A 27,147-nucleotide genomic window follows, 5' to 3' on the forward strand; every position below is an offset into this window, starting at 1 on the left:
ATGCATGTGAAATATGTGATATGTTTACCCGATTAGTGGACAAAAGCTTTGAAAGAGATTAAACCTAATATAGGGAGAAGTAACTTATATCAATGTTCTTTCTCTTCTAGTCTACCTTTTAGAGTGAACGGAAGTACTTCCACGAGGAATGCAGGAATTTCCTGAGATTTTTGTTTGAATCTTAAGGGAGCATAGATTTCAGAACAGAGAGCTTTTAAACTGAGAGAAGGAGAGGCTGAAGTAAATTAAAGTCTCACTGAAGCCTAAAATGCTTTTAAGACAAAAGGATGTCTAATTCATTTAAGTTCTTATCCTAAAATCCTTGATCCTGATGTGAAGAGACTTCAGATAAAATAGATTTTTTTTTTTTTTTTTTTTTTCATTGAAACATCCATTCACGCTGAGATTTTATGGATCAAGTTTCAACCTGGAGGGTTGTTTTCTAGGGGAAATTTAAGCTACTTAGAAAGTAGCTTTATGCTGGTGACCATTTTAATAAAGATAAAAGAAAGGCCAAACAGTAGTGTCTCAGCTTATATTCCAATAAAGGTCTGATAGCAGTCTTTATATTTTGTCAAAATGATTTTCTCAGTTCTTGGCCTCATTGTGATGAATCCTGAGTATAACTGACTGTCAAATGCTAGTGGGAGCGGAAAGTCATTTGGAGGCACGCTACAAAACGTAGTATTTTATAAGGTCAGGCTCTGGGTGGCATCAATTTCTGTAACATTTTATTTATCCCTATAGGTGGAAAAGTTTGTGGAGAAAGTCACATTTGACTTTGGACAGTTGAATGATGAATCACACAGGAATTTAACACGGCACCTTGCCACTTTGCTGCGAACTGCAATTTCTTTTGCTGTAGAGCCTTCTCTTTCTTCTTCCCCTAGACCGCTCACATATTTGGAAATTTAATTCAAACTATTGACAGTGTGATGGCTCATATGATGCGCAATCTGGACGAAAACTTGTTACCTTTGACTGTTGAGGGCACGTCATCTGTGGCAGGTAGGATTTAGCAAAAATGTTCTTTCTGGACAGTCTGGGTGTCCTGAATGCTTCAGTGCTTGCAGCCCCTGCTTTGCCAGCATGAAGGAGCAAATCAAAACAGATAATTTTCTCTTTTGAATACAAACCAGTGTTTCGGTTGTAGGAAGATGACTGTGCAGTTTGTCCAGAGGTAATCAGCTCTGATGGTACTTGAACTTCCTTGAGGTTATTTGGGGAGGGGTGTAGAATATAAATTCTATGAAATTAATCTAGTAATACTATACTAATAGGCAGTTAAAGGGCCTAGAGCTCTTATGCAACACTTCAAAGTTGCAAATGTCTGGATGCTACAAATCCTTAATCTTGCAAGGCTTTTGCAAGAGATTGCAAATAATAGGAATAGTTTTGACCTTTTAGGAGAATTTTATCTTACTGCTGTTTAGTATCCTAGCACCCTAATTTCATCTGTGTCTTTTGATGCTACAGGCAGCAAAGGTAATTTATCTGTTCTGGCATTCTGCTCTGCCTTGTTGGGACCTCTGTGAGGGGGCAAATCACCTGAGCAAATCACCAGTAGCATTAATCACAGCACATACTCCCTTGTACACTGGCATTCTCAAGTTGAGCAATGGAGGTCTGAAATAATGCCTTCAAATGTCAGTGGAAGTGTGTGTTATCAATCTGTTTTGCTTGCCCTGGTAAGCTCAGTATTTGAGCATGGGTGACATGATCCGTGGTATATTAAGTGTGCATACCACCTTCTCCATAAAGGAGTCCGTTATAAAAGACAATTTTATACTTGGGGAATTTACTGTAATTTCTGCAAATATCTGAGATTTTAAATTCAAGACTTGCAATAGCTATTAGGGAAGTCTAGTTAAATAGTCAAGTAGGTTGTAGAAGCTATTGATTTTATCGTATATTTGTTTGGGTTATCACACAGATTACACCTTGGTCAAAATGCACCCTCAGACTCTGAATTTGTCCCACTATCGATTTCCATCTCGAGGACAGAGTTATGTTTCCATTCCCAGTGAAGCTTTTCATGAAAAAGGTAAGAAAAAATCTAAAGAGAGGAGCAGAGTCATGTAAACAGGGTATCCAAAAATTATTTTGCTTGAAAACAGGTTTTGGTTTGCTTTATTTTCCCAGGTAACTGATTTGATCACTGTTGATCAAACTGACTCTAAAGCAGCAGCATGTGTCCTGTCACACTAATGAATGATTAATGTGTTAGAATTTTCATATTACTTGAATTAATCTTGAATAATACAGCTGAGCTACAGAGACTGAAACCATTTAATTTTGACATCTTTTTACATCAGAGAAAACATAACTTCATAAATTATTTTTAATCACCTGAACTGGTTCATTTTAAGAAACTTGAGGATGGCAGATCAAGTATTACTTACCCCTTCATGCAAAATCGCTCTTAAAATGTTGTATGAAATTAAACTAGAAAATGCCAGGTTTAAGCGACAGCAGCTAAAAAACAGAATGAAGATGTAAACTACAGTCAAGGCAAAAAGGCAGAGCTCAGAAATCCATACCTAGGCTAAAATTTTAGTAATTTCAAAAGCAGAGTATGACAAAAATCTGAAGATTTAGTCAAGATTCTAAAATAACAATGTTTGAAGTTAATTATCTATGTTTTAATCAGGGATTGAAGGAATCTATTTACAAAAACATCTACCTGCATCCTCAAATCTTTGAAAAATCTGACCTATGTGCCCTAAATTGCAATCCATGGAACTTACACACCCAGAGACCTTTCACAAGTCACCTCTGTTGAAGGAAGGTTGGTCCCTATTCATAAAGTGCAAAGTCAGCTGCAGATAACCTGCACTAAGAAATAATCCGATAATTACTAAACTGTCTACCTGATTTGTGTTGACAGCTTTGTTTCTTTGTGCTGGCAGGGGGCTCTGGCTGGGGACTTCACTGCAAGTGCTCTGAGGCTTCAATAAGTATAATTGCAAACCAACTTGTAGTGCCAAAAATAACATTGAGAGGACTTTTTTTCTTTCCCATTTATAAAGTCTCTCACCATGCAGATTTTTTTTTTTTCCTCAGAACCTTGTCACACTTGGTATCCTGAAATGATCCAGCCCATTAAATATTTAAGTCTTTTTCCAGCTAAAGCTCACTTCTGAGCAATTTCAGCCTTCAGGCCGCACTTCTACACTGTCCAAATGAGCTAACCTAAAAATTTATTATTCCACCTTAAACAGTTGACACTATATATACTTGGAACCCAGCAAAAGGGATAGTGAGAGATATCTGTGTGGCTGAAGCTTAGAAAATACACATCTGTCTCTTCACTCACATGCTGGAGAGCCCATAAATACTTGGAATGCAGGCAGCAAACACAACCGAAGTGGAAACGGGTTGCCTGTGTTTGAGTTGCATAAACTGCCAGTTAATGTAGGTGGTGGTGAAGTAGCTTTGAGATTACTGTAGCTACCATTGGGACATTGAGTCTGGTATGTCATACAACGCTTTCTAGTGCTATGTGGGGGATTTATAATTGAAAAGGGATTACTTCAACAACTTATTTTGGAAGTACGGTTGTTCAGGGCAAGCATCCTTCTATTTTGATTTTCATGTTTGTCTCCTGTGCCATACTGCAAGATGTTCATAGTTTTTTCACTTAATAATCAGAAATCTGCTAAAGTGAAGAATATGAAAGCCTACAGAATTCAAGGCTTTTAGTTAACATGGAGTTTCCGGTCTTGGAGAGAAGTGTCTGTTGCTTACAGCTGTTGCTCTGAGGAATAACCCCTGTTCCCTTTTCACAGCTTGGATTACCATTGTCGGCCTGCTTTACCATAACATGCACTATTTCTTTAATAATATCAACCCTACGGATACAAAGTAAGTATCTCAGACCTCTCATGCTGTAACAGCTTGTTTATTACCTTAGTGATACACCTTTATAACAGTCACGTCATTATCAACTGTAAATAAATCCTGATTCTTCAATATTGAGGACATGCAGTCATTAACTAGAGAGAGATTAAAGCTTACATTAGATGCTTTACTTTATGTTGTAGTAAAATAAATTCCCGTAGCGACATGTTTGTCTGTCTTTGCCTTCCATTCATTATATGTGGTATTAGAATTTCATAATTTTAATCTGTCTCATAACAGGAAATTACATCTTTTCTCCTGGCACATATAAAGAGAAAGCTTGCGGTAAAATGAAGCAAGTAAGAAAACGTAACATCCTTCTTTAGATAAAATCTGAATCCTAATCCTAGAAACCTGTAAAGTAATTTTACAACAGGAGACCAGGCAATGCTTAAAAGACCTTTTGTTTTATATGCTGCCTCAATGAAATCATTAGCAGATAAGATAAAGTAAATGCAGAGCTGTATACCTTTTGGCAATACAGGTCCCCGGGGAATTTTGCAAGGCCATTCGTATAAATCATTACACTTTCCTTTTAAGCTATTATAACTTGATGTTTTTATTTGATCTACACTGGGGGTATGTTTACACTTTCTCTCAGTCTTTTCCAATCTGTGACTTTTTGGTGTGTTGTTTATGACAGCAGAGGGAAAGATGGAGCATTTCAGCTCTCATGAACGTCAGGGATTGCCTCCCTTTCTTTATATACAGCTACACAGAAGGTCATGATCACAGGAGCTCATTTGTGAACTTCAGGGTAAAAAATCTTGGCTTATGACCAGATAGAGACTGAGATCATCACACAGTTTTTACTAAATAGCATTTTTAAATAAAGTAGCAAGTTGTACTGTTGTTTAACCTGCTCTCTCAAGAAAAGGCCACTTAGCAGGTGACTGTAAAGGAACCATGTCATTCACGTGCAGTATTTCTTATGGACATGAAGAAATAGAGGCGATAATTTATGACAGCTTATGTTTTTTCAAACAGGAGGATCAGTGGAATTTGTTAAGATAATAAGCTGTAATCTTAACTTCTTAAAGCGAAAAAGGGAATTAATATGGTCTGGACTTACGTCAAAGTTTAGCAAACATGATATGATTAAAGATGCTGCATGTCAAAACACTGTATTCTAATTCATTGTCATAGAGTCTACAGCTCCTGTGGCTCTGATACAGCAAAATAAAACTGTTACATCATCTTTGTGTACATTCTTTGAGTTTTGTGGAATAGGACAACCTGGAGACCCATTCCTGTTCCACTGAGTTGTATATATTTTTATCACTCATTTTTAAGAAGAAAGTATCTGGCCCTGCTGCAATGTTAAAGAGAAACAAAGATGCTATGGAACAAACGCCTCCTAGATTTCTATAACTAATCCAAACTACTTGAACTGTTTGCAGTATCTAATGCGTTACAGAATCATGTCTGTAAAAATCTAGGTGCAGATCTGTCCAAAACAGCATTTAAAGAACTAGTACTACAGGGAATGCTAGCTTAACCATTTTTTTTCCTCTGTGGAATCAAACCCCCAGGTATTCAAAAAACATTTTAAAAATAAGCATGCAGTTCTCTCCTGCTTGGTTTTCTTTTTTGTGCTGTACTACTATAACTTTTTTGCTAACATTTCACTAAAATAATGTTTTCCCAGAGTAGTTTGTTTTCGAGACTTTCTTTCATGTTCCTTCTAGCACTGTGCTACTTGAACACCTGTAATTTGAAGCCTGTCCATTTTCTTCTTAAGGGCAATTTCTTTTTTCATTTGTGGTAGAAAGCTAAAATCAAAACTCTTGGAGCTTTTGTGCTGTACAGAGAGACGAATTCTATTTTCAGACTACATAAATAGCTGTTTCTTAAAGGAGTAATTTTTTATTCTTTAAAAAAAAAAAAAAAAGGTTTTGAGCCCAGTTCTGCTCCCACTCATATACAGTTTGTGTAAATCTGTAGTAATTCCACAGAAGGTAATAGGATGACAGACTCCCTGCCACCTAACTCCCAGGGCTACGGTGAAGAAAGGCTTTTGTAAGCAAGCATGAAATACAGAAACACTGTTTCTTGCTTGTGCTGAAGGTTTTTCATTTTTCAAAATTCATCTATCTCTCTAAAGTTAAAATGGCAGATAATGGGTGTTGAAAAAACATCCATCCTGTTAATCTCTGTAGGAGAAATGTCAAAATGACAGATAGTTGTCTTAACATTATGAGTCCTTCTCTAAACTTTTCATATCAGAGTAGCAAATTCTGCCCCGAGACTAACAAATTCAATTCACATGCTGGTTACTGGGAGCAGAAGTAATCTCTGATACTGATGGGTTTTTTTGTGGTCAGAACTAAGGACTGGTGCTTGGGATAGTGCTAAATGAGTTCTGTTTTGTTTGACATTGCTGAGGAACTGAGTGAATTTATTTTAATATGTGATGACTTCTTGTTTTCTGAAAGGAAAACAAGAAACCACTGCAAACAGGTGGCAGATGTAAATAAAATGTTTTTTCATGTGCTGTGTAAACTGACTTTTTTCCAGTGGTGTGCTATGCTTGGAAACCCACACTGATGGTTAATTCACTATGGCTCATATTTCTTACAGAAAATACCATTCATTCATATACTGAAGAGGTGAATGACAGAGACCATTTTACTACTGCACAGTTTGTTACTGATAGTGTAAAAAATTTTACCCTACAGCCAAGTGGATCCTAGTTAGTCCTAAATGTGCGAGAATGCCAAAGTCATGAGTTTTAGCTGAAAGCAGAAATAAAAGGTCTCTTATCTACTGCAAAATTACTTCAGCCTAGGAAAAAAGTATTACCTAAACTAAACAGATGTTTATTCAGGTTCATCTGTTAGTATTGTGACCCGGGTTACTCTCTTAGAAACCTAACTGGACATAATAAATTTTTCAAAGTAAAGCTATAAATTAATTCTCAATGTATTCCTATGTATATATTTATATGCATTATATATGATAGAAATGTATGTGTCTTACATACTAATATGTATGTTTGATTAGAGAGCCTGAAACTCCCACAAATTTTCTCCTCACTTAAAAAGTTAGAAAACTTTGCTTAGGTTATTTTTAGATCCATTCCTAGGATTCTAATTATCTAAAGCACTTTCAGCAAGGCTTGTAAACTTTTGCAAAAGAGGAGCAGAATGAAGGAATACTTACGACATCAAGTCTCTTAACGTCTAAATTTGTTCCCTGTACTTTGTAGCTGTTGCTTCTAGTCCTGTAGGATCTTTTTAGGGACAGGTCTTGCTCCTGTATAGAAAGTCATTGACCTGAATGGAAAAAGTAGGTCCTGTGTTCCTGTTGCTGTGGCTGTTGTGGCTGAACTACAAAGATTTTTGTTGTTTTGCTTCCTTAATATATTTGTTTCTTCCCAAGGATTGCTGAAGCTGCTGCCTACAAAGGTTATATGATTTCAGCAGCCAGTTATCTTATCTCTGTTAAAGTGGAACCTCTACCCAAGCTGTCCCACAATCTGTCAGGATCTCCTCTTATTACCATCCAGCTCACCCACAAATTGGTAAGTGAAATGGAAACTACCAGTTTAGGCTATTGTCACAGCTGCTCAAAACTTTGGTGTCTGTGATGACTTCTTTGTATTTTTCTTGAAATTTTTGTGGGCTTATTTAATAGCAATTCAGATGGCATTTGTGACTGCAATATTATGTTTTTCCAACCCTTACTCTTCAATTACTTCTGTTTCCATCACTGCAAAAGGCTGATTAGTGCACATGCTGAAAAAGGTGAAGTGACAAGCATAGCTGTAGGCCTGTGTGTATGTAGTGTTCCATGGATGTGTTTGTGAAATCTACAACAGGAGGGTATGAATTACAGCTTTCTTATTAGAGCTGTCAAAACCAAGAATTCACTTATGGTTTTTGCTTTTGGTCTTAATCCAAACTGAGATAACTGAGGTGTTTTGAATGTTCTTGTGAATAAAGCTAGAGAAGGAATTCAAGTATGATGGGCAGAGCATCTCCTGGGATAGAAGTGGAACAGGTTCAAATACCTGTTCTAGGGTGAACTGCCCTTTTTAGAGAGCAGAGCATTCTGAATCTGAGAAACAAGAGACAAGAAATACCAGAATCTGAGGGAACTTGGAGACAAGTTTTATTCAAAAAGATCAATTTCAGTTTCTATTTCACCAAATTAGCATATTCCAGCAAGAAAATGGAAAAATAGCTGCTTTTGTTTGCTCTTGGAGAAAAGACATCTCTCCTTGTTTTGTCAGTGTAATGGAGAATAGCTGAGCTCAAACTCTATGACCTACTTGCAGTGTTGAATGGAAATGGAAAAGAAAAATTTAAATTCTTAAATGTTTCCTAGAAAACAGACCTTAAATGTTCTTCTGAATATTTAATCATATTTTTCTTCCAATGGCTGTTTTCAAGCCAGTTTATCTTCTTCCTGTCGGGCTTCTGATAAAGGTGGAGTAGGCTACACAAAACAAACATATGAAAAAACCCTAAGGCATAGAAATGAGAAGTGTTGTTTTGCTGACAGTTTTTCAAACTAAGGACTCTCCTGAATGTCCCTGGTGGACTCTTAGAGGTGAGCACTTGTGAAGTGAAGACTGTATTTTTTGTAGATCATTTATAAAATGCACTTTGCTTTATTCAGGTACCTCCTTGTGCTTTAGTATGATGATTTACTAGCAGGCTGTTAAACATGTTGTGTCTTGCTACTTTTTTATGCCTGTTGACTTTTGCTGTGAAGATCACTGTGATCTTGGTATACTGGTAGAAATCTTACGTTTATCATCTGTCTCTTTCTCTGTTTTAGTCAGCAGAATCCATGAGAATGTGGTATGAACATGTCTGTCTAACGTATCAACAGAAGCAGGTTGAATGGGACTTTCAGACTCTACCTAGAGAAGTGTGTGCTTTATATTGTGCATTAGGGGAGTGACTATTTTCTCCTCCAGAGCTCTTGTTGCTAATTTGCAATGCATTCACAGGCAGACATCTCTTATCTACCATAATATTTCTACAGTTACTTCCATTTTGGGGAATGTTCAGGTCTTACAAATCCTGCTAACAACTGTTCAGGTGTGACTCTGTTTTGGGTGTTTGGTGGGGTTTTTTTGGCGTGTCTGTGTGGTGTTCTATTTTTTTAAACTTGATTTTTTTTTAAATCCTCATGGGAAATGGGGAAACGTCCCATTGTGTTAACAGCATTGAAAAAGTAGCTCAGTGCTGTCTGAAATCAGTCCATAAATACAGGTCAATACATTTGTATTTAAAGTTCTGAGAATTTTAATTATAAGGGGAGAAATATTTCTAAATGTGTAGTGAGCATGTTCTTAAACTCTTTAATAAACTGTACTGGGGTAATAAATGTGCTAGATTTTGCTGTCTAGGCATACATCCCTGAAAGGAGATGGGTAAAGCACAGAAGGCACACCCCTCTGAAAGACAGGGAACTTTTCACCTGCTCACTTACTCCCTCCAGTAATAATCCATGGCTGGGGTTTACATCTTATTAACTGGTACCATCCCGTTACTTTGAGAAGTTTGAGATGCAATGAAGTTTTGCGCCACAATTATGGCTAGAAAATTCATAACCTCATTGCTTGTTTTACCCCTGAACGATCTGTGGACTTGAATTAGAAACTGGTCCCATGCTGGACTGAATATCACCTCTTGAATCAGAACTTCACAGCAGCCTAACTCACCGTTAGTTAAATCTTCTCTTGGACAAGGATTCTCTGGGTTTCTCTGAAATTGTCTGCATTTTTAAATGTAGCTTTTAGGAGCTTGAGATGATGAAATTTCTCTTTCTTTTTGAAACATGAAGCAATACAAACTGATGCTAATATCTAATCAGTTGGATAAGAATGCAGGGAATGTTTATAAAGGACATGTTAATGCTGCTTTTACTAGAGAGCACCATGGGGCAGTGGGCACGGAGTGTACAGAAGAGATGGGTGCCCAGCCTGAGGGACAGGCTGGAGGCTAAACTGGTGCTGTGGAGCATGGGACCTAAGAAGTCACCCTGTAGTTAATACATATGCTGTTAATTTCATGGGTACAGTGACTAGGGAGACTAGACTACAGAATAATCCCCATCAGAGAGGACATTAGGCCTTGACTTTTAGGCTTGCAGCTGGACTGTCATGAGACAAGTATTGCTGGCTGACATTCTTTCTACCCACAGAGCAGGCAGAAAAAATTCTGGTCAAGCTTCCATTTGTGACTTAAAATGCGGTTCTCATGAATCAGGATGAATAAGTCATCCCAATTTCTTCATAAGATAAAAATATTACTTGTTTAATTCTTAAGAAGTAAAGACTCCCTTTGAATGGGATAGACATGCACATTTTATTTCTTATAGTGTTATTTTTGTTTTAAGTGTCACTATTCTAACAACAGTTTATTTTGTTGCACGATCCTGGAAACTGGTTTTTCTGTTACTCTTTTATCTTGTGAAACTATTAACAGGTTTAGAAAGATTATTTCGCAAGAAGATTTAAGACACAAAGAATTCGAATATGGTCTTATATTAAGGTGTTAAACTTTGCCAAATATCTAGGATTTCTTTGGAAAAGCTTTAGATTACATTCCCAACATGACAAATAAGGCTGACAAAAAACTTCAGTTGTTGGACATACAGTATCTTCAGACAGACATTGCTCTTCAAAACTGTAAAGCTGTCAAGTTACATTAAAGATGCATCTTTAGAATAATTTCTTTAGAATAGGTTGCAGTATTTATTCTAATATAAATGTTTATCAGCAAAATTTTGTCTAAACTAAGCCCTCTAAAAGACAAAAGTTGATACACTGTTACAATAGTCAGTTGTTATTCAGGAACATTTCAGTGAAAGACATTTTTTGACTGATTTTTAAATAAGATGATGCTCTGCTCTTCAGCATCTTGGATGAACTACAGTCTCCAGCAAAAAAGATAACAGAAATCAGCTAACACCTTCAGTATGTGTGGGGTGATTTGAAGACTGATGATAGTTTGCAGCTCAAGAAGTCTTAATCTCGAGCTGCCCAGATGTTTTGTAATGAAGCAACAGTCCATTTTATAAAATTATTATTATCAAAAAATTTCTGTTTCTGGCAAGATGTTTTTTGTAGCAGAAGCAACTAGGAAGAACTAACATTTCACTTATATGATCCAATAAATTACAGCACAGGGTAGAAATTTAGAAGAGATGAATGTGAAGGCTGAACTGCATACACAATATGCTCTGGCAAGTGTCAGAGAAGGCAACAAAGGGAGAAATGGTGTAAAACTGCACCAATATTTTGTAAAATCCACATGGCTATGTAGCATAGACCTTGATCTTTGACCACACTGACGTCTGTTTTTGACACTGTCTTGGGGACAAAGTATCCATAAATTCTTCTCTTTCCTGACAAGCCAGCTGACTGTCTTTTAGCACATAGAAATACCATCTTGGTGTAAATCCAGGCATATTTGGTGCAGAGAGGGTAAAGGACTGACAAAGGGGAGCATTCATACACTGGATGATGCACTGGAGCACACTGCTCACTGCTCTGTGGATCCTTTACTATTGACTGGCACCCTAGAGAAAATTGCCTTACAGCTAGAAGAAAACATTTTGTTACACTAGTGTCAACACTTTGGGGCTTCTGTAGTTTTCTCCAGGGCTTTATTTTCCCTTTCCTTTTAGCAGAAGGGGAACATGTGCAGCTGCAGTTTTGGAGACGTACAAACTCCTGACTGTTACCCCCTCTGTGAGAGGCCCTCACATGAAGATTAGATGCAACTTGGGAATTCTTAATGTAGCTTTTAAAGATGATTTTTTTTTTTTTTTTTTTTTTTTTTTTTTTTAGTTTGGGGGAAAATATGTGCTTTACTAAGTTACTCCCAAGTTAGGACTAATTTAGCATTGTTTTAAAAAATGTAATGTTTGAGGAGTTGTCTGCCTCACCGTGAAGTGTTAATCTTACCTACCATTTCATTACACTGAATCATTCAAACATCTACTTCTCTCCTCATTTTTTGACCAACCCCTCTCTTGATCATTTCTCTGCTTCTGCTCTTTAACTTTCTGCCATGAATGCTTCCCATCAGAACCCCACAGTGACCTTCTTCCTCTAAGCTGCTCACTAATATGCTTTGTCAATGAAGCTTTATCAGCTTTTCCTGATAATCCTCATATTCTGTTATGTGACTTTCTTAAATCTCCAGAACAAGGAGTCATATGAGACTGTCAGCATTAATTCGTGTAAGTGCAGCCTGTGTGTCTGGGAAGTGCTCTCTTGGGGTACTCCTTTGGAGATGGTGAAGTGCAGAGAAAAGATAAACCTCCTCTTCTCTTAACTGTCTTCGCATTACAAAAGAGTGCTGGTAGTCCTCTTGCAGTTCAGGGAGATAGACATAAGGTTAAGGAACATTTTCGTTGAGCTTTTAATGAGGCAATGGGACTTTTGCCTCTAAAAGGTATCTGAACATCATCCTTCTCTCTGTTGTCTTTTTCCTGGCCAGCAGCGTGCCATATCCCAAGGTTTAACATCATTACTGATAGGAAAATAAAATGAGAGAAGAACCAATTCCCATTTGTACACAAGTATTAGTGCTACCATGTAAGAGACAAATCAATGTGAAGCCAATTTATTTTTATGGCAAGTGTTGGCTACTTTATATATCAATTGGGGAAAAACAATTACTTTTGCAAACATCTGCAGAACAAAGGCATAATTTTCCACTGACGGACTTTCCCAGAAAACCTGCATAAAATAGAGTTAAAACTGTGACTTTTACAGAGTGTACCACAATTAAGTGAAAATAAAAAATAATAATAAAGCTTGTAATTTAAAAATCAATGTGAAGTTCAGCACTTTGTTACGCAAGTTAAATCCTTGCTATAAAGAATACAGAAAATCCATTGAGGTCAAATGAGAAATAAACACAGTTGCAGCTAATTTTCTTGCTCCTGAGCAACGTTAAAATACTAGTAGTCATTATGATGATATACAGCATCTCTTAAAAATACAACAATAGTTCTGTATGGTTAATGTTATCAACAGAGACATCCTGGGACTTATTTTCTCATAGGAATCCATTTTAAAAGCCTGGAAAGGTGCAGTAACAAGAAATAAAGGTTTTCATTAAGCACATTGAAGATTGCCTGTTGTAAGAATCAGGATTGCATTGTAATAAGCTATAATTCATAGGACATTTCATTTCCATGTCAGAACAGACTTAAGCCTTCGGAGGCACAATACTTACCATGTGTTATCACTCATTTGTCATGAAACAAGTCCTCAATTTTTCTTTGTAAATGAGTCCTTTGCCTTTGAGGAGGGTATTGAAACAGGACTGAGGGTAGCATGAAGTAGTTGAATGTTTTTGGAAGTGTAGAGGTAAAGTTTGCTTTCAATTTTAAGTTTAGTTGCTGACTTTTATTCTTTGAGTATGTGGGTAATTTCATATGCCAGCTTCCACTTAGTATGTACAAAATTACCTCTTGCCTAAAGAAAATAATGACTGGTGACTGGAACAAGTGTTATCAATCTGCAGCAAAAAGCATCTACTTTTTCTCTCTTAAATTTCTACTTGCAAGTGACAGTGCATCAGTAGTTGGAGGTTGGTCAATACTAAGCAATAAACTTTGAAAAATATTGCTGACTTATAAACCCAGAACTGAATTCCACAGTTATCCTGTTTTACAGAACTGTGGCATCTTGTGCTACTTCACACTCTGCCTTTGATTGAGTATTTGTCACAGGAGGAGGAGAGAAAATCATGGGATGTGTATTTGACATGATGAAATCTGGTCCAGTGATGTAGAGTTCTGTCCAAGCCATAAGCCCAATTTTTAAATTCAATTTAGTTCCTCTTGTTTAAGTTCCTCATCGGTGACTACATTCTCAAAGCACCCTTGCACATGGTGATGGTTTGTTGCAGGAGCTGCAGCTAGTTGTGCTACATTTAACGAACTACCGGGTTTTCTGCTATAAAACATCGTGTTTCTTTGCACAGTGTTAATACAGATATATACATATTTAAATGTAATGGAAAAAAAAGCTACTGCAGAGATCAAGTAGCCAACAGTCAAATGTTAGTAACTTTGATGTTTAAAATTATAAACAGAAAAGTAAGAATAACATACCACCATCCTTAATCCCTACTGTAAGCATGGATGCTGTAAAATCTCTCTTGATGGGGTCAAGCTGTTTTGAAGTGGCAGAAGTAAACTTCAGCATTTGAAATCACAAAAAGATGGATTTAGATTCAACATGCCCAAGTTATTATTATTTTGTTTTAATAAAAGGTCAGAAATAGTTTTGCAGTCTGAGAATTTCAAATTCACTGGAGCCAGACACTTGGAGAGAGTATGTTTTCAAAACTATTTTATAAAGAGATATATTAAATATAAAAAGTAAAATTCTGATTTAATTACAATTAATGGTAGAACTACTGAATCCCATGGGGCCAAGCTTTCAGTCCGCACTCTAATGGTGATATAAGGTTGCTTTCAGACTGGTACAACTCCATTCTTCATTATTCATAACAATTTGAAGAGAAAACAGAATCAAGTCCAAAAACTAAAAATGAAGATTTGTTTCAGATAGTTTGTCTGTTGATTGTACTGGCAGACAGTGTTTTCTAGTAAGGAGAAATCTAATACTAACATATTGCTCTCTCCATTAGTTAAATCTTGAATAATCCATGTAAAAGCAAAAAGAGACAGGATTTTCCAGATCCTCTTGGACCCATTGACTTAACTCTAGGCAGATTCAACTCAATTTGTCTTCCAGATCAGTGTGATCAGGTTCCAGGTAAGTTACTGTGGTGGAGCAAAGTTTAAGATATTCTTGTCTCTTTTCCTTGTTTTTTTTACAATTTGATCCTTCACATTTCAGCTGCATCACAGCTGGGTGACGCATTGGGTTCATACTGGAAGTCTTCCGCTCACTAGCAAGCTTTTAAGATCTAGATTTTCCTAAGCTACTTATATTTTTTTTTTACTATAGTCTTATATCTAGGGGACAATTAAATCAGAGTATGTACCTAGGTGCTGAGAATGGCTTTTAAGCCAGTTTTCTCTCTATAGTCTTATGTGTATCTGTGAGAGGCAGAATTACCATGATACCACTTGTTGCACAGGACGAGTCCTAGCAGTTAAATGGACCTAGATTTATGAGGAATACAGCAAAAGCCCGCTGTATAAATAATTTCTGAAAAAGCAAACTTCTGTCAGAACGCATCTTAAGTAAATAACAAGTAGAAAGTTCACCAGAAAATTCCTCAGTAGTTATTTCAGCTGAAGTGCCGTCTGCAACTCTGTATTTATTTAATCTAATTTATTTTTTATTGCTTTCAGTAGTATGGGATCTGAATAACCTGTTGTACATTCTCCCTGAGTACTTTGCTGTAACAGTTGCTAGGTTTTTTTGTACCGGTATTGACTTCAAAACATTAGCACTAAGTATTGAGGGAATTAGGCTACTTTTATTAATTGTGTCTAGTTTGAACTCTTTGCTTATGCTCTTTGGATATTAGATTGTGGGTTTGTTGCTCGCTTGCCAATCCAAGACATTATCACATGCTTGTATTCAAGTTCCTAGACTTCTGGCACGTCTGCCCTTGTCTCTGTGAAACATCTTAAGCTTGCAGGAATGATTTATATGACATGAATGACCGATATTTAAATGCATACAAACAAATGATGGTCCAGAAAATGGTAGATCTGTTTTTGTCTTCGTGATTTATATTCTGCTGCCTTGGAAACATATGCAAAAATATACTGAAAATGATAAGGTAATGAAAGGCTAGCTGTTGTGAAGATGGAACATGTTTTGAAAAGAATAAGGTTCTTCCACACATACTCTGGTTTAGAGTATTGTTGTGGAAAGGCCATAGGTTTGTGTTTGGTTTTCTGTGGGGTTTTTTAATACCTTGAATCACTCTTTTGTTGGGGGGGGGGGGGTGTATCCAAAAGAGCACAAGATCTAGAAGTATATGTATGGTAACAGGAAATTTATTCATATGGATGTACTTCTAAATCATAGAATATTTAAGGCTTTTGTACAGGAAGCTCCTCTATGCTGGCTTGCAGTTAAGAGGGATCTGACTTGGAATTCTTGGAAGTTGCATATTGGCACATTACATGCCTCTGATATTACTGGTGCAAGGGAGTTCATTATGGTTTTGAGGAACTGAAAAAGCTTAGTTTGTGATAATGAAGGTTGAAAAGTTGTCTTTAACTTTGCTGTTCTGGTGACAAAGAATTAGTGGGCAGTTTCCAAATGGAATGAATTTATAGTTAGGAAGAATAGCAATTGCAAAACACTACAAGTCCACTTAATGCAAATTCTTTTTTTTCCCTTCAAATATTCACAATTTCTGTAGGAAAATGCTATGAATATTGCTTTGCACTGCTGAATGGGAAAAGTAGAATATGGTCCACATCCGGAGTGGAGTCGTCACAACCATAATGGAAAAGTGGGGAAGGTTGAGGGAGAGATACCAGTTATACAGGCTAATAGAGGCGAACATTACTGCTCTGCTGTTAGTGATTAGCGGCATTAGTACAGAAATAATTGCACAGATTTTGGAAGGAAGTCTTTCCTTTTTATTAGGTTCCTGAGTTGTTGCATTTAACCAGCAATGGAAAAATAAGACACCTGCTCAGCAGTTGTGAGTGTGATCTGCCATTGCCTTTCCACAGTGGCATTCCTTCTAAAGCAAAACCAGAGTCACTGATACTGTGTTGTGGCTGTGACCGTACTTATTACGAGGCAGCAGGATGGCTAAGTATAGGCTCTGTTACAGTAACATGAGCACTCTGAAACAATGCTTGTATTTAGTTCACGCAACATAAATAAAAAGTTTGGCTTAGAAAACAGTGTTAATTTTAGCTCAGAAATAGCAGAGGAGTCATACTTTAGAGAAATCTGTGGATGGTAAATTTCTGGGTTTCTTTGTTTCCCTCCCTGCTGCTTGTTACACTAGGCATTTTAACTCAACTCTGCTTTGCAATAGAGCTGGTAGATAATGATATTAACAACTAGTAATAGAAACTTGGAGTTGTTTTGCTAGTAGAAAATATGCAGCTGCTACGGAGGGATTTTCCCTTTCTTTTTTTGGGTTTGTGTTGTGGTTGTTTTTTTTTTAATAAGAGTAGAGCCCTTCCCAACTTAAGAGGCCAACACAAGCTGGGTCAGCAACAGGATTCCTATCAGGACAGGGCCAGCCAAGAGGAACTGCATTTCAGTGACTCACCCTGAAGCTAGCTCTGCATACCTTCCTCCTCTGCAATGACTCGCAATAAATTTCAGTAATCTTGTTCTGTTCAAGCTATCATTTAATGACTAACATATGCTTTGAAGGGGAAAATGCACTCTAGACAAAGGCAGGGCTTATATGATAACACTTTCAGTATGACAACCAGAGCATCACAGTTTAGGAAAAAGAGCGAAGGATGTAGCAACATGTTTTACAGGGATTACTGATGTGATTTGCATCAAGTAGATTGCAAAGTGCTTTGCTGAAGTTAGGTATTAGATATTGCTAAACAAGGAGAGATAGAGGATGTAAAAATCATAAATAGACAAATATCAGCAGTCCTGGATAACAGGGGAGGTCCCAGATGACTGGAGGCTTGCCAATGTGACACCCATCTACAAGAAGGGCTGGAAGGAGGATCCAGGGAACTACAGGCCTGTCAGCCTGACCTTAGTACCTGGGAAGATTATGGAGAGGTTCATCTGGAGGGTGCTCACAGGACATGTTAAGGACAAGCAAGGGATCAGACCCAGCCAGCACAGGTTCATGAAGGACAGGTCCTGCTTGACCAACCTGATCTCCTTCTATGACCAGGTGACCCGCGTAGTGGATGAGGGAAAGGCTGTGGATGTTGTCTACCTGGACTTTAGTAAAGCCTTTGACAGCGTCTCCCACAGCATTCTACTGGAGAAACTGGTGGCTCATAGCTTAGGTGTACTCTTTGCTGGGTAAAGAACTGGCTGGATGGCTGAGCCCAGAGAGTCGTGGTGAATGGAGTTAAATCCAGCTGGTGGCTGGTCACAAGTGGTGCTCCCCAGGGCTCAGTTTTGGGGCTGGTCTTGTTCAATATCTTCATTGATGATCTGGATGAGGGGATCAAGTGCTCCCTCAGTAAGTTTGCAGATCACACCAAGTTGGGTGGGAATGTTGATCTGCTGGTGGCTAGGAGGGCTCTGCAGAGGGATCTGGACAGGCTGGATTGATTGGCTGAGGTCAGTTGTATAAGGCTTAACAAGGCCAAGTGCCGGGTCCTGCACTTCGGCCACAACAACCCCATGCAACGCTACAGGCTTGGGGTGGAGCGGCTGGAGAGCTGCGCGGCAGAAAAGGACCTGGAGGTGCTGGTTGACAACTGGCTGAATATGAGCCGGCAGTGTGCCCAGGTGGCCAAGAAGGCCAACAGTGTCCTGGCCTGTATCAGAAATAGTGTGGCCAGCAGGAGTAGGGAAGTGATAGTGCCCCTGTACTCGGCACTGGTGAGGCCGCACCTTGAATGCTGTGTTCAGTTTTGGGCCCCTCACTACAAGAAGGAGGTTGAGTTGCTGGAGCGTGTCCAGAGAAGGGCAACGAAGCTGGTGAGGGGTCTGGAGCACAAGTCTTACAAGGAGCAGCTGAGGGAACTGGGGCTGTTCAGTCTGGAGAAGAGGAGGCTGAGGGGAGACCTTATCGCTCTCTACAACTACCTGAAAGGGGGTTGTGGTGAGGTGGGTGTTGGTCTCTTCTCCCAAGTAACCAGTGATAGAATGAGAGGAAATGGCCTCAAGTTGTGCCAGGGGAAGTTTAGACTAGATATTAGGAAAAATTTTTTCACTGAGAGAAGTTTGACTTTACTGGTCAAACATTGGAACAGGCTGCCCAGGGAGGTGGTGGAGTCACCATCACTGGAAGTATTCAAAAAATGTGTGGACGTGACACTTCAGGAAATGGTTTAGTGTGCATGGTGGTGTTGGGTTGATGGTTGGACTTGATGATCTTAAAGGTCTTTTCCAACCTTGATGATTCTGTGCTTCTGTGAAATCCCATGAACAAATAAAATTAAATAGAAATGTAATTAATTTGCAATAAATGAAGGTTGGATAAGTTTAAAGTTCTAATTTGGAATATTAACCTGTTCTTAAAAAAAAATGCTTACAGTCTCCTTTTCTTTTTCCTGGGTTTTTAATTTTCTAAGCACTTTTTTCTTTGAGAATTATTTTCCTCATATTATTGAATGTTGATGTCTTTTATTTGTTCTTCTACAGCTGAACCTGGAGATGTTTCATGCATATAACTAATGCAGGGGGCTATGGAGTATGCTTTATATAAAGATCAGTGTGAAATTCCTTACAAATATAAGTGTAGAAAGTAATATCTAAGAGCCACATATATCTTTAGTTAAAAAGCTGTAGGTCTTTTTCAGAGAAAGAAAGAAATATTTCCAATATTGTTTACAATAAATTCTTAGTTTTAGAGAAAGTCTAATGTGGTCAACTGGTAAATTTTTTTTTTTTGCTTGCCATATCTGTATCCATATATCTATACCCTAATTTAGTCATAGTCTGCTATTTATATGTATGCTTAATGTTAATATTAAACTATATGTTTTGGAAAAATAGGTAAGAGATGGAGTCCTGGGCCAGATTATGTGGGGCTTAACTAATTCTGTGTACTTTGGTAGAAGGAAGATAGAATGCTTCTATCCTAGAATTAAACCACTCGTTGTATCATGTATGGTGCACTGTTGGAAGAATTTATAGGGTTAGGCTGTTGAAATGTACTTTGACAGATCATGTAAATTTAGGGTGGAATTAATCCCTAGATTTGCAGTTTATCATTTAGTGCAAAATATTTAGTCACTAGCTTTTAGTCTCATGTAAGTCATTAACTTCATTATTTTTGCATTCATGCTAACCGAAGAGCTGTGAAATAAATTGATCGTGTATAGTGTGACTAAATCTTTGTTCAGTATAATGATGTAATAATTGGTGATATTACCAAAAATTTAGAGATTCTACTGTGAGCTACCTCAGGACTCCTACTCTGTATAAATCAGCGAAAGGGGAGAGGCTGTGTAAAGCATTGGAGTGCCTTTTCTCCATGCATTAGAGAGATTGTTATGCCATGCATTTTAGGTTGGTACGAAAAGCCTCCATAAAATATAACATTTTTGCAGTGCACCCATGCATAGTGGACATTTTTTCTTTCATAGCCTCTCTGTGGCTATAAGGTAGAGAATGTATGAACAGATTGCTCAAGGAGATTTCTAATCACTAAGGTTACAAGGGAAAAACTATGCTGGGGCACTAAGAAATGGGTTGGTCCACGTTGGACTCTGTGAATTATGCAGCTCTTTGACAACAGTTTTTATAATAGACTTTTTATTAGCCTAAAGATGTTTTAAATAATTTCAACAGCGATAATTTCAGGAACACTTCTGTCTATATTTTTCATTCCTTGTTTCTGTCTGCTGTGATAATTGATGTCAAATACAGCCTGAATAGCCAGCAAAAGAATAAATTTGGAGAAAGCACTAGACACATAGGGAATTTGGTTTTCCTGGCCGAAGTTTGTAGTTAGTCAGCTACACTGATGAAATCTTACTGGCTCCCACTTGTTATTAGGCATGACAATTCTACCCTCAACAGGTTGTGGAATTTCAGATTGGGGGGAAAACTTTTTTTGGTGGGATTTTTTCCCCCTTCAACTTAAAGATAAATTTTCATGCCTTTTGCATATGGCAGACAAATGATAATTCTTCTTTTAGAAGTATTACTTAAAGGCCCTCAGAATTGGACTCATTTTTTGTTGTCAAGAAAATTAGCCTTGGAATATAATGCCATTAATTATGCAATCCAACTAATTAAAAAGCTAGAACAGTATTGAATTTTTATTCTAATCTCAGATTTCTCAGTTTCTCTTTCTGTGTAATGGTTATGTTGTGATTCATAAAAAACTTTTCCCCTCAATTTATGTCAGTGTTCAAGTTCTGATTTCCATTGTTTTAAATACATGAAACTTGTGATGTTTTGATGATCTATTTTCTAGTCCAATGGTCTTGTTCGTTCTTCCTCAAACTGGGGAGAAAACATGGTTATTGAAACACGCTAAACATTTAGTTGGTACCAGGTTCTTAGATGGAGTCAATCAGCTCAGATTGTTCACAGAAGTTAAAATGATGCCAGTTTGTACGAACTGAAGGCATGTCTTCCAGGAAAGACGTTCTCAGACTCAGCAACAATAACCCCCGGAGCATTATTGTACGGCCGTCATACTTCCAAAAACTGTGAAAATTTGCAAAAAGGTGACTACTGCAAACCTGTTGAACAGTACCAGTAAAAATATGCTTCAGACCGTTATTTCAGCCTAGTGTATAAAAGCTTTGAAACTTAAAACTAACTCTTAAACTGCAGTTGCTTGGTGAATGGCAGAGCATACTTAGAGAGGAAGTAAAAATGTTCCCATTCTTGGTCCTATGAATGCAGTGTTGAGTCCTCCTAAACTGTCCCCAAGGAGCTGTGACAGCTTCATGCATTTGTCCTTTGCAAAGCAGTTCTGCTTTATGTAAATTCCTTCAAGGAGCAGAAATATTTACATAGAAAATCTGCCAAGAGTTAGACAAAGTGATAGTGGGGATAAAAGAGATGTGGGCGAAGGAAGAAAATCATCTAGGGAATAATTTAATATAGCGGAAGAAAATACAGTACAAACACCATCTCTGTTTGAGAGAAGCATTACTTTGCTCTTGGGAACAGTTGCCAGCATGAGACAAATAGGCATACATTCAGCATCCCCTGTGGGGCTGACTTCTTCTGCAAAATGGCTGAGTGCTGTCAACTCATTCATTTCAGAGCTCGGCATGTGATAAGGTTAGGTTAACTTTTAATCTTTTGGGTCAAAGCTTTTACCAAGTGAGGTTCAGTTAGTTGTTCAAAGCCCTTTTATCACTGAATTCATAGCCAAACTGGCAGCAGCAACGAAGGTGCGTACCCACACAGGCTGCATTTGTACACAGCTGTGAGAGGGTGCTTCTCAGTGCAGCCATCAGTTGGCATGAGCATCTTTGTGCTTGGAGTTGTTGGAGCAAGTGTGCACAGCTGCAGCACCAAGCATGGATCTGTGTCTGACAATGAAATTGCCACCCTTAAATCCTAAATAGAGGTATGTATTCTGTCTATCAGGGAATTTTCTGCCTTATTTTCTTTTGTAGATATCTTTAGCATTAAAATGTACAGGAATGCAAAAGCAGCATGGGAATGACTACTTGGGAGGGGTGAAATGGGACGCTGTGTGCAAGTCATTCAGTGTACAAGTCCCACACAATCCCTTGAAGGCAGCATGGAGGGAACAAGTTCTTTATAAATGTGTTATTAAGCCTGATTAATTCAAGAATTGTGTAACTTCACACTTATCTAACCACTTTGGAGTATGTGTCATCACTTTAAATCATGTATTTCTCACCTAAGCACACAAACATCAAACCCAAGTATATTCTGTGAACATCAAACCTGATGGAATGATAGAAATATTTCCAGTAATATATATAAAAAGAATTGCAGAGACTTAGTGCTTTATTGTGATAAAGTCTGTACCCTAGGGAACAAAGGTACAACTTGAGTATATGGTATACAGCTTTATTGTATACTTCCATTCTTCTGGCATAGTCTGCAGACTGTTGATTAGCTTTTTACTTCCCACAATATTTCTGTACATCCTAGAACTGGATTTACGTATTTTAACTCATTCTTTAGCTTTCTCTTGACTAAAGTTAGAGCTCGGAAAATATTATTTTAAAAAACCCCACATAAATATTCTTACACTTAAGAGGGGGAAAAAAAAAAAGTAATGTTTGCTCCCTGCAACTATCAACTAGCCAGCATAAAATAAATGTACTGGCAAAAATGTTTAGCAGAGCAGCAAATTTTAAGTGGTTTCTGAAGACTGTTCCTGGAAGGCAGACTTCAAAAAAGCCAAATTTTTAACTGTGGCTCTTGACTTAAAATTGTTCTGCTTCAGTGAAGAGAGGGTAATCCATGGCTTTGGGCATCATCTGGTGTCTTGAATTTTACATGTTGCTGAAATGCTCAGAACAGATGTATATTTTGAAAACCCATACAGTAAAAAAAACCAAGAAAACTCAGCCAAATGCTGAATATAAAAAGAAAGAGCGACTGGGTAACTTGCTCATTGCTTCTTTGAAAGTCTGTGGAACATCCCAAATTGATTCTCTTATTATGCCTTAAGATCAAAGATGGTGGCTGACCAAGCCACGATTTTCTTACGCTGTTTGGACCTTGTACTGCCAGCCTGCGATCCCCTGTCTTAGTGGGAACAGAGTCCATGGAGATTCTTTATTATATTTGAGAAGACCTAACAAGATTTTCTGCTTTGGTGTTAGAATCTTTATTATATAAATAATATATTTCTAACCAATGCATAAGTATTTTTTGAAGTAGAGGTACAATGTATTACAGAAAGGCAATTTTTCTGGTAGCCACGTTTATCTAAACTAAATGTAACATCTTCAAGTTACAGAGTAAGCAGAAATACTGAATTTTGCATTTCTTGTAAGCTGTGACATTTTTTCCTAGGTATTCACTATTGATGTTTTATACATATTTGCCTGACTCTCTGTCCTCACTAATGACATGTCAAAACCCACAGAGATTTACTGGATTAAATATAGTGATCAGTTGTATAAAAACAGTTAATCAACACAATGACTCTGTACCAGTGCTACTTCTAAAACAGCTGCTTTTCGCTTAAGATTTCTTGCTGCACACGTTTCATCCCTATCTTTGCTGGTGTGCAAGTTTTGTAGAACATAATTTGATTACTTAGATATCTAGGTTCTACATCTTTCTCATATTTTCTTTCAGATAATCAAGGAATTTTACTTCATTGCCACAACCTTTGGGGACTGACTTTTGCAGCGTGCATCTTAGTGCTAGCAAAGAGTTAGTTAGCTTCTAAATTGTAGAATATTAAGCCAAAATTTTAGAGGTGTATTTGCTGCCCTTCACACTAAATGAAGAGCAAACAGGACTTTCCAAGGGTCAAGAGGTAGGAAGAACAATCCAATGACTGTTCACTGACTACTATTCCAATGGGTCCCTATAGCAATTCAGAAAATGCATAGGGCTAGATCCATAAAAGTATGTGGATATCCAGTTACCCTCTATTTGAATGAAGCTTGCACCCTGGTTGCATTTGAAGACCTGGGTCAGGGTGTAGTTGAGTAAGACCTTTGTATTTTAACATGTAATTGACATCTCCATCTTTGCTCACCAGCACAGACTATTCGTGCAGTCAAGAAGAGATGTTGGTTCTTCCAGGATATGATCCATCTCATGCCTAAGTATTTGTTTAAAATGTATTGGCTGAATTACTCCTGTTTATTTCCACTGATATGAATGGAACCTGGAGTGATAAACACCTAGATTTGCTCAGCTGAAACCTACCCTATGTGTCTTATGTCACTGTAAAGTTAAGCAGATCAGCACTCACAGGGAAATTCCCTGCTGGGGGCAACGTGGTGATGGGGGCAACAGAGACGCATTATGGAATTAGAGGTACCGTTTGTGCTTAGTAAAGACTGTACAGATGAGATGTGGAGATTTATATTTGTAATGACTGAAGTTTGGATTACTTGGTGAGAAAAACTTGCCCCATTTTGGATTTTCTGTAGCGGAAAATATTTAAGCCTATGAATGCATTTGGAAAGACAGAGAAAAAAAATTTGAGAAAGGTACTGAGACTGTAAAAGTCCTTTATTTTTCCTCATATACTTTCTTGCATGACCGAAACAGATTTTATATGTTTTGATGATACCACAAATGTGACATTTCACATTGTGGCTACAGAGCCCTGAAAATAAAAATGTGTCTTGGAGCCACTGATGGATCACTGACAAGGCTGGAGCTTCCAAACTAATGGGAAATGATGACAACCCCTGCATACAGATTAATTGTTTCAGTCTGAGCTGCAGTCTTTCTCATTTGTCTAACAGTATTCTTGCTATGATACTGCCTCATAGCATTGGGCTTCTGAGCAGGACACAAAGACTACATCTAGCTGTAGTTTTTGCTAAGTCACAGGTTCCAAAATTCTGTGTTACTTCAGTTACATAACTCCTGATGAATAGATATGGGCTGGGTGCTTTTTTTTTCCTAAATGGAAGGACTAGAGAGGTATCAGACTGTGCCAACACTCATCAGTTGGATTCCCCTTTTGCACTGGGTGAGCAGGGGTTGGTGCAGATGGCGTTTCCGTTAGCTTAACCCTGCGCGGTAGGTGCCCTGCTTCGCACCCCTTGGCTCCCTGCAAAGGGGGAAGGAACTGCCCCGTGCAAGGTGCCACCTCCCCACACTGCTACTGCTGGGTATGTAGCAGCTTGCTTGGGAGATAGCTCAAGCAGGTTCAGTTTAGGAATACAAGGGACAGTATAGATATCAATATTTTGCATTTTGTACATAATATCTCCTTCTGCCAACTGCATGAAAACATGGTCTAAAAACAAAAGTAAATTTCAGAGCTCTTGCGGAAAAAAAAAAAAGAAATTGTGCAACTGAAATATACAGCCTGATGAGAATCTAAGTATCTTATATTTTTAAGAACTAAGTATACTTAAATATATTCAAGTGTCTATTTAATTTACTCCAAGCTTGAGAGTAAGGTGAAACTGCAGCTATTGATGAAAAAGTGATACATTTTTCCTCTTACTGGCAGCAAGACAAATGTGATCAAAACATTGTCTGCTGCTGCAGTTGTATTATGATGAATAAGTGATGCAAGAGCTTTCTGCTCTGCCCCTTGCTGCCTTCTGGTTTGGAGTCATGCCTCTTGAGGAGGAATGTACCAGGTGACACTGAGGACGAAGGCTGCAAAGGGCAGCAGTTGCCCATGCATCTCTTTCAGAGCAGAGATGGTTCTGGCTGCCATCCTAGCTGGCCTATAGCTGACATGCAGATAGTAATTTATACCACAGTGATAATACGTTGTAGTGCCAGTAACTTTTTATAACGCTCATAAAATTCCTTATTCCTGTGGGGAAACATTCCTCCAGTGTGGGCAGTAAAATGATCACTTTCAGATGTCGGTGTGGACTTTTACACTGGTATGTTGCCAGCTATATGTTGAGTTGACCAGACTTTCTAGGCACCAAGTCAAGTAGAAGTAGTCTGGAGACATGGAAAGAGGAGGAATGTAGACCCCACCTGGGATATTGTACAAGCCTTCAGCCAGGCTGCGAGTCCCCTCCTCTTTCTCACATCTACCACCTACTCCTCTGTTGTGTATTGAAAGTCAGGTACTAAATGACCGTATCAGAATGGTCAACACAACCTGCTGTGTTATTTCATTTAAAGTCGATTTGGTTTATAATCTAATCCTTGCCGTACATTCCTTTGGTATAACATGTGTAAGTATTTTCCAGGGTTCGTTCTGTCCTGCTCATGCCAGCTACAAAAACTGCAGACTTTAAGAAAACGTTAGCAATGAGGCAGCGCCTGTGCCTGGTGGTGCCGTGCCAGCCCAGTCTGAGGAAAGAATGTGCTTGATGGAGAGCACTAGGCAATGGAGATGATTTTTCTCCTGAAAATGTTATCACTGAAGATGTAGCATTTGAGCTGTGTTTGGTTTATTTGACACACATCTGCTTAACGGTTCCCGTTCCGTAGTAATGATCGCCTTCAGGAAAAGATACTGACACAGCTAACATGTTAGTACCCTGGGGTTTTTTTCTGTTTTCTTTACGAGCAGAAAGTCTCTTTTGAAATCCTTTATGCTTCCTAGTGTAACAGAGTAAAACCTATTTGTGAAAACTCTAGGTTTCCTGCATGGAGGTTATAGAGGCACAGGAGTCTGCCTGCTCTTAGGATTCCACAGTCGGTCACTGCCTGGAAATTTGCTCTTATGCTCTCATTTTTATGATATTTCTAAGGTGTTTGTAAGATTTTTGCTAACATTCTAAGTGATTTCCTGTCTTTTCCACCTGAAAAAGACACAATTACAATATTACTACAATAACAGATGTGATTATTCCTATAATTAAAAATTGTAAAACAAGAAGAAGTTTTAGACTGAAAGCCTACAACTACCTCTATTTAATTTCTGCTATATAACTAGTACCTTAAAGGGTTATGGTCTTGATTCCAAGATCCAATCAATAACTTCATTCCTTCTACTGGATTTGATCAAAGATAGTGGGTGGGCTGTGATTGACTTTAGAGGATTTGATTTAAGCTGTTATGGATGCACAGTTTTTGAAACTAATGGCAAT

The 27,147-nt window shown here is 38.0% G+C and overlaps 1 protein-coding gene across 1 annotated transcript in view; it reads left to right on the top strand.

Annotated features, from left to right (window-relative positions):
- Positions 1-27,147, top strand: part of ADGRD1 (adhesion G protein-coupled receptor D1) — a gene marked incomplete at both ends in the record, with an annotated part of 155,743 nt that overhangs the window by 26,326 nt on the left and 102,270 nt on the right. The window contains 4 exons of the mRNA XM_082007811.1: positions 891-1,008; positions 1,934-2,044; positions 3,789-3,864; positions 7,282-7,423. Coding sequence (XP_081863937.1) covers positions 891-1,008; positions 1,934-2,044; positions 3,789-3,864; positions 7,282-7,423 — 447 coding nt within the window. The remainder of the gene's footprint in view (positions 1-890; positions 1,009-1,933; positions 2,045-3,788; positions 3,865-7,281; positions 7,424-27,147) is intronic.

Source organism: Phaethon aethereus (genome assembly GCF_964289735.1).
Source record: "Phaethon aethereus genome assembly, chromosome: 17".
In the NCBI taxonomy this organism is placed as follows: Eukaryota; Metazoa; Chordata; class Aves; order Phaethontiformes; family Phaethontidae; genus Phaethon; species Phaethon aethereus.